Source organism: Pelodiscus sinensis, chromosome 30, assembly GCF_049634645.1.
Source record: "Pelodiscus sinensis isolate JC-2024 chromosome 30, ASM4963464v1, whole genome shotgun sequence".
Taxonomy (NCBI): Eukaryota; Metazoa; Chordata; order Testudines; family Trionychidae; genus Pelodiscus; species Pelodiscus sinensis.
The window spans coordinates 2,716,569-2,728,852 of record NC_134740.1 but is presented as its reverse complement, the minus strand read 5'-3'; the positions used below and the strand labels follow the sequence as shown (position 1 = coordinate 2,728,852).

Genomic DNA, 12,284 nt, shown 5'->3' with positions numbered 1-12,284 from the left:
GATTTCCAATCTAGTAGAGGAGTCAAGTAAGGTGTTCTGGTACAGCAGTAGCAGTTGGGATGAGGAGGAAGACCATGGCGAGTTGGAGTACCATGTCTTGCTTCAGCTTAGGTTTTTTTCTTATAGTTCAGTCTATAACCAGCGATTGCAAGCACAGCAACAGCAAGCGGTATATATACAAAAAGTTCATGATGGTTTCCCGGATCCACACCAGCGCTGGGAGGGATACATCCCACTGGAGCACTGTTCAGGGCCGTTGCCTCAGTTTCTTGTAATAAAACATAAGGTTTGCCGGTCTTGGGCTATGTCTAGACTGCAGGCGGATCTTTCGAAAGAGCAATCCGCTTTTTCGAAAGAGAGCGCCCAGCGAGTCTGGATGCTCTCTTTCGAAGAAGCCCTATTTACATTGAAGAACGCCTTCTTTCGAAAGAGGAACTTTCGAAAGAAGGCGTTCTTCCTCGTGAAACGAGGTTTACCGCCATCGAAAGAAAAGCCGCGTTCTTTCGAAATTATTTCGAAAGAACGCGGCTTGAGTCTGGACGCAGGGGAAGTTTTTTCGGGAAAAGGCTACTTTTCCTGAAAAAACCCCTGAGTCTGGACACGGCCTTGGATACAATCCAAGCCTCAGTAATGGTATTGGTGTTAGCCCAATGTCTGTAGTGGTCCAGACTCCTTTTCCTTTGTAGGAGTGCAGTACATGGGTTGCATTCCTAAACTGGGGTGTTTGATTACCACAGTGTCTCCAGGTACATATTTAGAATCTTTGAGTGGTACAATGGGTTGGAGAGGTTCTCCCTGTAGGGAAGGAATCTCTTACTGCTCAGACTGCCCGTAGGAGTTTGCCGATTGTTTAATCTTTGCACCACAGTATCTAATCTGCTTTTCTATTTGCCATTTGTGGGCCTTTGGGTCCTCATGGATTCTTTACTTCCCCACTCCCATGAGTAGGCACGGGGGAAATGGGGACTCACCACCATAAAGGCTAGGTGGTCAAAACTATCTTATTCTTCAATACTGGCCTTCTAATACCTTTAATTTAGTTCTATTAATTAACAATCTAATTAATCTCTGGTCTAAATATCTGGTTAGGTTTAGTGAAATGGACACAGAGCTGGACAGATCTTTCAAACTATCCAGGATCAATCGGTTGGCTTGGCTGGTGTCTAGGCCTTTACGGGCACTGGATATTACTGCATTTACCAGCTTGGATTCTATACAATTTCTGGCCTATGACATAAGTGTTGCTGACAGAGTTTCCAGGCCTAAACCAATCTGCGATGGTATCTGCTAAGCTCTGTCGTTGCCCAATTAGGCAATTGCTAATTTGATTAGCCAGTCTAGCATACAGCTGGTCTATACCAGTGTGGAACATCACTAAGGTAAGGACCAGTGACAGTTGTCCTGGTTCTGGGACAGGGGTCTGTTCAGGGCATGATGCACAATTGGGAGGCTCTATTTTGTCCTTAAGGACCTGGTTAATAATACGGCAAGTTAGCAATGGCCATTGTTTAACAAATGACAGCCATGCCTCAGGGGTTACCTTGTCTGGGCTTTAAGTGGTAAGCCCCAGTGGGAGTCAGTAGGTCCAACTTCAGTGGCCTGATGTCAGTGTTTAGCTTCTTTCCCACAATATTCCACACAAACTTTAACTCAGAGGACTGTGTATTCTTTGTCCTCGTAGTGTTCATGTTGCTACAATAAACAAAATAATTCTGTGTGAATGAGGGGCAGGCCAAGGCCATGTATTCCCCATTGCTATTAGCGTGTATTTTTCCTATGTATGTGACTTGAAGGAGGTTACGTTGACTGGAGTCACTGTTTCTCTTATAGGACTAAGCATGGTTCACAGATGTTTAATTGTTAACCCATGCAATTCTATAATTCTTGAGGCCTTTTAAGGCATCAGGCACCAATGAGTAGCAGGTCAAGTAGCTGTTATTGCAATGGTGAGGTTACTAGTTTCCTCATTGTTGTGGGCATCTTTACTTAAATATGCTGATGTCCCACTTGCTCGTGTTGTTTCTTCTGGATTTCTTATTATCTCTGGCGCTCTAGAGCTATTAAAGCAAAACTAATCCGGTGGGGGAGAGGGCTGGTACCTCACTCCCAGTCCTTCTGTTCACGTGATGCACTCCTTGCTTCTTTCCAGTTCCTTTTTGTTCACCTGTGGAGACATTGTTCACATTCTCCTAGCTTAAACAATTTCCAAACTATTATCCTTGCACAGAATTTTAAAGTTGCTAATTGATTGGGCCCAATTATTAATTTTGTTGGTTTAAATTCATGCTTCTGCTTTACTCAAAGTATCCTTTCATTAAAACAATATCCTGCACACAACAATATTTGCAATACCTATTACAATTAAGACACACAAGACAAACTTGGACAGAACACAAACTTATTGTGTCATGACACAGAACCATGGTGGTGGTGTTGTTGTTGTTTCTTCAGCTGGCACTAGCGCTTTCTGATGATCTGAAAGACAAGAAAACATTTCTACCCCCATCGGGGTGGTCTATTATAACTTAAAATACTGCCTAAGATCTGCTAGGGGAACTTGTTACAGCTAGTTCCTTAACACTTCTATGGGCAAGTGAGCTACAACTTTCCGAGACCAAGGGCACTTTATCGGTACTCGTGACCTTCCACTCCCTCGAATTACCTCTGAGTTACTAGCCCTCCCTAACAGTGGCATGCCTCAGTTTCCTTCTTGTACCACAGATCAGGCTTAATGTGTGAAGCTATAATGCTTTTCCTTAGCACAAGGTGTTGGTTGGCCAGTTACTGTTCCTGCAAGCAAAAAGCTTTTATTTTCCTGAAAAGAATCATATGTACAATGTTACAGGCTTACTTATGAGGGACAGTTGGTTTCACACGTCTTCAGAACAGACAGGCAGTCTGCACCCACTTACAACCTTGGATCTGAGAGCAAGCTAAAAGTATTATCAACTCAGCCTTGAACATAGACACAGTGAAGTTTCAGAGTGTGGATTCTTAAAACAATAACTTGGTTTCTTAGAGAGCAAATTTAACCTTAAAAGTTGAATGTCCAACACAAGCACTAACTAATTTGTGCTTTGTTTGCAATTTTAAGCAAGAGGACATTGTCCAAAACAAAATAAAACTAGTTCATTTGAAACTCACAAAATAGAGTTACAATATATAGAGCTCATTCTTTTATGCAGTTAACTAATTAAGTTTCAGTAGAATACCTAATTTTTCTTGCAGATTTAACAAAAGTGTCCATAGACAAATGTTTACGTTTGATTGTTTCTTTGCCTAGATGGTTTGCACAGTGCTTAAGAAAGAGAATGCAAAGAAACGAGGTGTCATTTTTAAAGCAGGTTTCCCTTCACATATTACAACAATCGCTTAATCCCTTCCACACTCCCTCGGAGTTCACTTTTTACCTTCACATGCTTTTTCCTCTTATGATACATCTTGATTTCTGCTAAATGACTTTTCTTAATGACACAGGTTTGTTCAGTATCAATTTGGTAAGGAGGGTGTGTAAACAGAGCGCTCATCTTTGGACAGTCATTTCCTTTTGGGCTATTCCCGGTGGCAACTCCTTTCCCTCCAATATGGGCTTAATGATTGGGAGAGGAGTGTGACGTGTTATGGCTTGAGCTTGGGTTAGCTCCTCTGTTTCCCTTAGTGCTGTGTAGGCTGCCAGAAGCACTTTTTATAAGGCAAGTAATTTGACTGTGACCCCTGCCATAACTTTGAGCCAAACTGTATGGGACGGCGGGGTACCGCTTCTCCTTCTTGCCATAAGGCATAGGACATCCCTGTGTTTCCCACAGTGAGGTACAAATGAAATGGAGCATTAGGGTGAATCGGACCCATAGACTGATAAGTGCGTATCTCATTATCTAATTATCCTCATTAAGAAAGGAATTATTAAGAAAGGGATAGAAAATAAGACCCAGAATATCTTACTGCCCCTGTATAAAACTATGGTATGCCCACATTTTGAATACTGTGTACAGATGTGGTCTCCTCACCTCAAAAAAGATATTTTGGCCTTGGAAAGGGTTCAGAAAAGGGCAACTAAAATGATTAGGGGTTTGGAACGGGTCCCATATGAGGAGAGGTTAAAGCGACTGGGACTTTTCAGTTTAGAAAAGAGGAGACTGAGGGGGGATATGATAGAGGTCTATAAAATCATGAGTGGTGTGGAGAGGGCTGATAAAGAAAAGTAATTTATTAGTTCCCATAATAGAAGAACTAGAGGACACCAAATGAAATGAATGGGGAGCAGGTTTAAAACTAATAAAAGAAAGTTCTTCTTCACACAGCGTGTAGTCAACCTGTGGAACTCCTTGCCAGAGGAGGCTGTGAAGGCTAGGACTATAATAGAGTTTAAAGAGAAGCTGGATAAATTCATGGAGGTTAGGTCCATAACAGGCTATTAGCCAGGGGATAAAATGGTGTCCTTGGCCTCTGTTTGTCAGAGGCTGGAGAGGGATGGCAGGAGACAAATCGCTTGATCGTTGTCTTCGGTCCACCCTCTCTGGGGCACCTGGTGCTGGCCACTGTCGGCAGACAGGCTACTGGGCTAGATGGACCTTTGGTCTGACCCAGTACGGCCATTCTTATGTTCTTATGTTATGTTCTTAGCTGTCTCAGAGCTTCCTCATGGGAAGGGGCTCATTCCCAGCGAGCATGCTTCCTGAGCAAATTATACGGGGAGTAGGTATAAATTAAGATTCCCCGTTTTTCCAAATCTTTAATTAGTTCACAGACCGGAGCCATAGCTTCGGCTGGAATGCTGTACTGTTTTATCTTAGTTACAGTGGAAGGCGGGAGAGCGGGGGTTTGAGCCAGCAACGTTTTAAAGCCAGCTCTAAAAGCTCATTTTTCTCCATTAATTACTTTCTCCTTCCCCTCTCTAGCCTCAGGAGGAGCCGTTCCTGTAGGTGCTCCATATCCTTATTTAGGGTTCGCACCCGGGTACCCAGGTTCTGGCATTGCTCCCAGAGTTCGTCTCTCTCTCACTGCACTCTGATAAGCTCTGTTTCTAACTTCCAGTAGCTAGTACAGGCTGCTTGCCACACACCCTTTAACAGCCAGATGCAAGCGCCTTTCCCTAAAATCTCTTTATCCCATTTAGGATTGCCCCATCCCTCTTGGGCAAACTCCTTCTCTATACAGCTAAAATCCATGTCCAGCATGACAGGCTTCATGCTGCTGTATGTGAACCAATAACACAATCCTGCTGACTATGCCAATTCTGTCAGCCGACGGTCAGGGCAGTGTGTGTGTGTGTGTGTGTGTATGCTTCCGAGAAAAGGTTTAACGTCCGTGTTTTTACTGCTAGGACCGGGGTCCCGTCGCAGAGGGTTGCCAGCAGGCCAACAGACGCCCTGTTATATAGGAAGAGCTTATTACACCTTAGATTTTAGCTGCTAGAACACAAAGTTCCTTCGCAGCGGGCAGCCTAGGAAAGGCTGAAAGGTGCCCCAACGGATCTTGTCACCTGGGAGTGACACAGATCCAAACGCCCAAGCTCTCCCTATGTCTGTCCCTTTATGACCGGCTGAAGTTCTTTTAAATTGTGCTTGCTTCTGTTACAGCAACTGAAGGAGTCAGGTTAAAGCTTAAACAGTTACAGGTTTATTAAAGAAGCTTATAAATCAGATGGTTACAATGGCTATTGCTCTATTTCTTAAATGCTAGCAAAATTATATATATATATGTCTTAAAAATGATTACAGGAAAAAGGTAAAGATAGAAAATAGAAATAATGGTACCAAGTGACAGCTTAATCTTTAAAGAGCTCTGACACTATGTATATATATACTTAAACAAAGGACCACATCCAGGTACAATTTTTACCCCTTTCTGTGCCTCTCGACTCCAGCGTGTCAGGCCAGGGCCGGTCCATCAATTCCTAGGAAAGACGAATACGAGGTGGGCGTCCCCTCTGGAACCTCGGGAGATCAAACACCTAACCCGACCAGCAGATAGATGGTAGATTGACACTTAGAGAAAATGTGCTGCTGGACCCATCTATATACCCCTGGGGGCCCGTATCCTCTTTCTTATCTAAGAGGCCCAATTGTCCTGGTCCGTTTTGTGGCGCCAGTTCTTACAAGCAAGTTTCAAATTAATTTACACTTGCAAGAGAGATAACTAAATTGTAAGTACTGGACATTTTTTTACTGGGCAAGAGATTCCTCCCCCCGCGGACGGCTGTGTGTTCGTATCAATATGGGTTAAGTCAAGGACACTCCTCGGCAGCCTCTTAGTCAGCAATTGGCGTATCTCTGTTTACAGCCATTCACGGTCACACAGCCTGGGCCTTCTGCTCTGTGTGCCCTGCATGCTCCAGGCAAGCAAAAATGGATGTTACAAAAAGGATTCCTGTCTGGCTACATTTGATAGAGATGGGGATGTCTGCTCTCCAGACATTGCTTGGGAAATTAACACAGCAAGGCACCGATCATCCAAGATCTGCACACAATGCAGGCATGGGGCAAATTTTTCATGCAGTTCTCAGCCAACCTGTGGAACTCCTTGCCAAAGGATGTTGCATAGGCTAGGACTTGAACAGGGGTTCAAAAAAGAGCTAGATACACTCATGGAGGTGAGATGATTGGCCAGGCTGCGTAGGAATGGTGTCCTGAGGCTCTGTTTGTCTAAAGCCGGGAATGAGTGACAGAGATGGATCACTTGCTGATTCCCTCTTCTGTTCCCTCCCTCAGGGGCACCTGGCATTGACCTCTGTCAGCAGACAGGGGACTGGGATGGATGGACCTTTGGTCTGACCCCATCTACCTACCATTTGCGCAGTGCTTTTTCTAGATTTAAAAGCACTTTGTATAGCCGGCCAATTGCATTTTCTCCATTGTGCACACTGGGAAGCTGAGACACGCAGGGATGCAGAAACTTGCCCCAAGTCATTCAGCTGGCCAACAGCTGGTTTTGAACCTCCTTGCACCCCTGTGCTCTCTCCACTAGGTCACACTGCCTCTTGGTGCCTGCCACGCGGCCAATGCGTTCATTAATATTGGACCTGCATCACCCCCCGGAGCAAGGGGGAATGAATTCTGACCAAGGTGAACTGGCACAGAGCTGAAGGGCGTTTTGACACCTGCAGAGTTTGGCCTTGCCAGAAAAGGTTGCAAAGAGCTGGGCTGTTGTGATTGGCTGTTTCTCACTCACCCTTCCTCGCTTGTCCCATAGGCACATGCATATTCATAAGGCCATCTCTATGTGGGGGGAACAGCGTTCAATCTTATCTTGTTAAACATAACAGGAAGCTACTTACTTTGCAAACACACAGACGATCTGTCTTAACACCCATTTCTAAGATCTCTCACTAGCCTGAACAGGAAACACGCTCACTGCCTTGGCCGCAAGCAGAAAGCCGACTTTAGCTAAGAAAACTAAAGATCCAAGCTGGGTGTTTGTGTGCAGCTTGTCAGAGCTTCAGTGGGGGGTGGTGCTCTATCAGGAGGCTTAGATACACTCAGTGAAGCCACATCGGGACCATAAATATAAAGGCTACATCTACACTGGCAGCTTCTTGCACAAGAACTCTTCCAAAAGAGCGCGTTTACACTAGCGTGTGCTTTTGTGCAAGAGAGGTGCTTTTGTGCAAGGGCATCCATGGAAGTGTAGACGCTCTCTTGTGCAAGAAAGCTCCGATGGCCATTTTAACCATAGGGGCTTCTTGCCCAAGAAATTCATGTTGCCTGTCTACACTGGCCTCTTGTGGAAGAGCTCTTGCGCAAGAGGGTTTCTTCCTCGTGGGGAGAGGAATGTCTCTTCCAGAAGAAGCCCTGTTTTCCAACGCTGGACTGTAAACTTACTTGAGCAAGAACGCGCGTGCAGTGTAGACAGCCGGCAAGTTTTTGCGGAAGAACGGTTGTTCTTGCGCAAGAAGCTGCCGGTGTAGATGTAACCCAAGAGGTTTTATTACACCTTACAGCCTTTAAACATTACTAAATATGTGCTTCTCGCCGCGGAGAAGAAGGCAACTAAGCAAGTGAGCTGGCAAGCAAGGATCCAACGCTTACGCCCCTTCTACTACCGACAATCCCAGGCCCTCCTGTCCATGCTCTGGAGGGCTGTAACGGGCGCTGTTCCAGAATAGGAATTCCTGGGCATCCCCACGGCCTAGACCCACAGGTGGGACTGTCCATGCAAGCAGTGCCTTTCGGCCATTTTATAAGGCTTTCTTCCTGAGGGGCACACGCATTCCCAGGAAGATTCTAGCAAAGCCCCACGGCGACCCGATTCCCACACGTGTCCTTGGGCTTCATTAATTCACAGCTTGTTTATGCAGCTTCAATCCAGGACAGTTCCTCAGATTCATCACCCACAAAGGACGGTGCAGATTCAGGAATCTCCCCAACGTCCTCAGCCATGAAGACTGAAGCAAAGAAATCATTTAGTTTCTCCGCAATGGCTTTATCGTCCTTGATTGCTCCTTTTATATCTCATGGTCCAGAGGCCCCACAAGTTTTTAGCAGGCTTCCTGCTTCTAATGTATTTAAAAAACATTTTGCTATTGCTTTTTGAGTTTTTGGCCAGCTGTTCCTCAAAATCCTTTTTGGTTTTTCTTATTACATTTTTACACTTAATTTGACAGTGTTTATGTTCCTTTCTATTTATCTCAGTGGGGACTGGACTTCCACTTTTTGAAAGATGCTTTTTTCTCCCTCACTGCTTCTTTTACATGGTGGTTAAGCCACAGTGACTCTTTTTTAGGTCTCTTACTATGTTTTTTAATTTGGGGTATACATTTAAGTTGGGCCTCTATTATAGCATCTTTGAAAAGTTTCCATGCAGCTTGCAAGGATTTGGCTCTCGTCACTGTGCCTTTTAATTTCTGTTTCATTAACCTCCTCATTTTTGTATAATTCCCCTTTTTGAAATTAAATGCCAGAGCATTTCCGAGAATGCCACCATAGAGGTCCTGGGTTTCAGTCTCCTTCCTAGCAGCCTAAATTTGGCTTCCAGGACGTCTCTCCTACCCCTCCCTACGTCATTGGTGAAGGCCTGGATGTGCCTTGAGTCAAACTGTGGAGGCCTGTTGAGGCGAAGGGCTGGAGGTTCCTTCAGGTGAAGTACTGGAGGCTTCATTATCTAGCAGGTTCTGCATTTCTGTTTGATTTGAGTCCTGGCCATTCCTAGTTTGGTTTTCAGAGGGGGTAGCTGCGTTTCTGCCATTTGAGCTTCCGGCTCTGCCACTTGCGTTTTCTCTTCCGGCTGCTGGGGGTTGGTTTCCCCGTGCAACATTAAAACCTTCTTTTATCTTATCAGATATCTCATCATCTGTAAGCTCTATCTGAAACGTTTCGGGTGCAGCTGCGTACTTGTCGTTTAGATGTTTCTCAATTAACTTCTGGATGGCCTCATCCCGCTGTTCCTTTAAATACTTTGCCGCTTTATCCTTGAGCAGCGTCTTGCTTTGCTCAGCTTCTATGGGGATCCTTTCTGTGGGGCTGTTACAGCACAGCCACCATGTGAACCCGCCACAGGGAATAACCAATATGAACACAAGCCCGATGAACTGCAGGGATAAAATCAAGACGTTAAAACCTGTCAATTGCATTCGACTTTTTCTCTTTCCCACTCTGCTGCCTCTCGCCCCCAAGCGAGTCTCCTTCACACCCCAAGGATCATCCAGCCCCCCCCCACACTGAGTACTCTGCCCCCAGCCCTCCACCCTGTGCCCTGAACCCTCCCACACCTATCTTTCTTCCCTCAGCCCCCCCACCCCTTGACCTCTCCGCCCCAAGCCCTCCACTCCCTGCCCTGAGCACCCCCAAGAGCTCTCTGCCCCCAGCTCCCCACCCCCTGCCCTGAGCCCTCCCCCACTCAGTTCTGCGCCCACAGCACTCCAGCCCCTGCCCTGACCCCCCCGCCCCACACACACACCAAGGTCTTTGCCTTCACTGCAGCACCCTTTTCCTTGAGCCCCCCAATCTTCCCAGCCCCCTGACCTCACAGCTTCACCCCCACCCTCATCCCTAAGCCCGCAACACACAACCCCTTTGCTGCCCTTTAAAATACACCCTCCCGGCACGCTCCCTCCCACCCCCTGCCCATAGAGGCATCAAGGGAGGGAAATTGACTAGTCAGCTAGACTTTAACATCCTTAACCTGCTCTTAAATATCTCCAGGGATGGAGATTTCACAACCTCCCTGGGCAATTTATTCCAGTGTTTCACCACCCGGACAGGTAGGAAGTTTTTCCTAATGTCCAACCGAAACCTCCCTTGCTGCAGTTTAAGCCCCTTGCTCCTTGTCAAGTCCACAAAAGCCAAAAAGAGCAATTTTTCTCCCTCCTCCTTGGGACACCCTTTTAGACACCTGAAAACTGCTCTCATGTCCCCTCTCGGTCTTCTCCTTTCCAAACTAAACACACCCAATCCTCCCTCATCCTCCTAGCTCATGTGCTCTAGCCCGTTCATCACTCTCGTTGCTCTTCTCTGGACCTTCTCCAATTTCTCCACCTCTTTCCTGAAATGTCATGCCCGGAACTGAACACAATCCTCCCACTGAGCCCTCATCAGTGTGTGTGCTCATGTATGTAGCACCCAGCGGCAGACCCTGGTTTCCTCTAATTTTTGAACAGAAACCATTTTTTTTTCTGCTGAATCAAATACACGAGGGAAAACACCGGAGCAAAAACAGGCAGGATGAGAGCAACGTTATTTCCTCTCTCGGAGCAGGTGGATCTTACCTGGGAAACGTGATAAGCAGTAGTCACTAGCTGTGAGTTGCCTGCAGGGCCGTTCACTGTCTGTGATTTCCATACACAATCAACTTATTTCCCATCCAGAAGCATGATAATTATCCACAAGAAAGTGCGTTTAAAAGCCTTCATAAAAACGCCACCAAATCTTTTAGTCTTTTTCCACTCAGGGTCTAGCCATGTTATACGACAGCAGCAGCCTGAATCACATTTTTCGATTTTACAGCAAAAGATGTCTTTGCATTTTGAACGAGGCTGCACAATCACACCTAATAGAAACAAAGCAATGGGTGGTACGAAGATATAGCCAAGGCTGTACCAAAGTCCCCACGTCTTGCTTTCTGGGCATTTGAAATCCGGCTCCATTGTGTGTTGCACCACCAACAAAACGAGATAGAACACGGATGTTGATATGACCGTGAAGTACTTTCTCCATAGTTCTATGAACTTGCTGCCGATACCCGTGCTAATCTGTGCTGTTCTCATCTCGCAGGGCAGAGGGAAGGTGTGAGCCAGAGTCCGTTACAGATGTATAAATGCTTCTGAACGGGGCGTGAGAATGAAAGTGAAAACAGGGCTTTCCTGGAATAGTCTTTCTCAATGTTTCCACCCAATAACAATGGGTTTGTGTCTTGGCGTCCATTCTGCAAACAGTCTGGTTTCACACAATTCAACTAGCAATGAGGAATCAGATTCTAATTCCTCACTTCAGCCTTCTCCTAACTGCTCAGGGGGGATCGTTTTTCCTGCACTAAAAAGATCGTTCCCTTATGGATGTTAAAGTGGAAGGTTTCTGAAACTCACCTTAAAGCAGGGCTACTGAACACATGATACAGCATGTGGCCTGTTTGCTTGCAGTCGGTGAGTGGGAGCCGAAACAAAAAAATAGTCACTATAATGGTCTTCTGTTGAGATGCATTTTAGTAGTTACATTCCTGGGCTATATTTGCTCATTCAAAGTGCTGTCCTATGGGTGGAAATTGGGTAAATATTGCATTTTATTAAGATCAGCAGAACTGACTTCAATGGGGCCAGTGTGTTGTGCAGTTCTGCCTTGATCTTTGTATTCATGCCCCAGAGTGTGAACAAAGCTATTTGCATAGATTTGCATATAGATTTGCATGGCTATGCAACCACACTTACGTTGTGACCCTCGGCATGTGCTGTGGGTATCACTGTGGCCCCCGAGGCTTCCAACATTGAGCAGCGCTGCCTTAAAGCAACCAGGACAGCAACGTGTCTTAAAACCTCCTTAGCCAAAGGGCCTTGCGGGCAGAAGGGTGGACTGAAGGCAGCCGCAGGAAGAATGCAGTAGCTAGATCGATTTCAGATCTGTCTGTCTGTTTGCTCAGGAAGGCCTCCTCAACTGTCAGAGCTAGGACCACCGCATTCGGGGCGGCGGCTGCCTCTTCTCCCTACCCAAGGTGAGATCAGACTTTGGTTGCACCAGGACAATGGGGAGTGCTGGGAATGGGGCTGTTTTCCAGACCATGGGAAGGAAGGGGCCAGAGAAAGGAAGGAGACAACCCTTACCATCGGCAGTGGGGCAGCAAGCCGAGCACCAAGGGCG

General features: G+C 46.1%; 1 protein-coding gene across 2 annotated transcripts in view; it reads right to left on the bottom strand.

The window, feature by feature from the left end:
• Positions 1-529: 529 nt before the first annotated feature.
• The window catches only part of LOC142821193 (uncharacterized), a 45,787-nt gene continuing 34,032 nt past the window's right edge, over positions 530-12,284 (bottom strand). Inside the window, exons 1-2 of one of the 2 annotated variants that reach the window (XR_012898115.1) lie at positions 10,703-11,423; positions 530-9,526 (exon numbers count right to left, since the gene is read on the bottom strand). Coding sequence is in view for 1 of the 2 variants with exons in the window: in XM_075912024.1 (XP_075768139.1) it covers positions 9,029-9,526 (498 nt within the window). In the remaining variant the exon portion in view is untranslated. Of the gene's footprint in view, positions 9,527-10,702; positions 11,424-12,284 lie in introns of those variants that run through there. The other variant, XM_075912024.1, reaches the window with a different exon arrangement.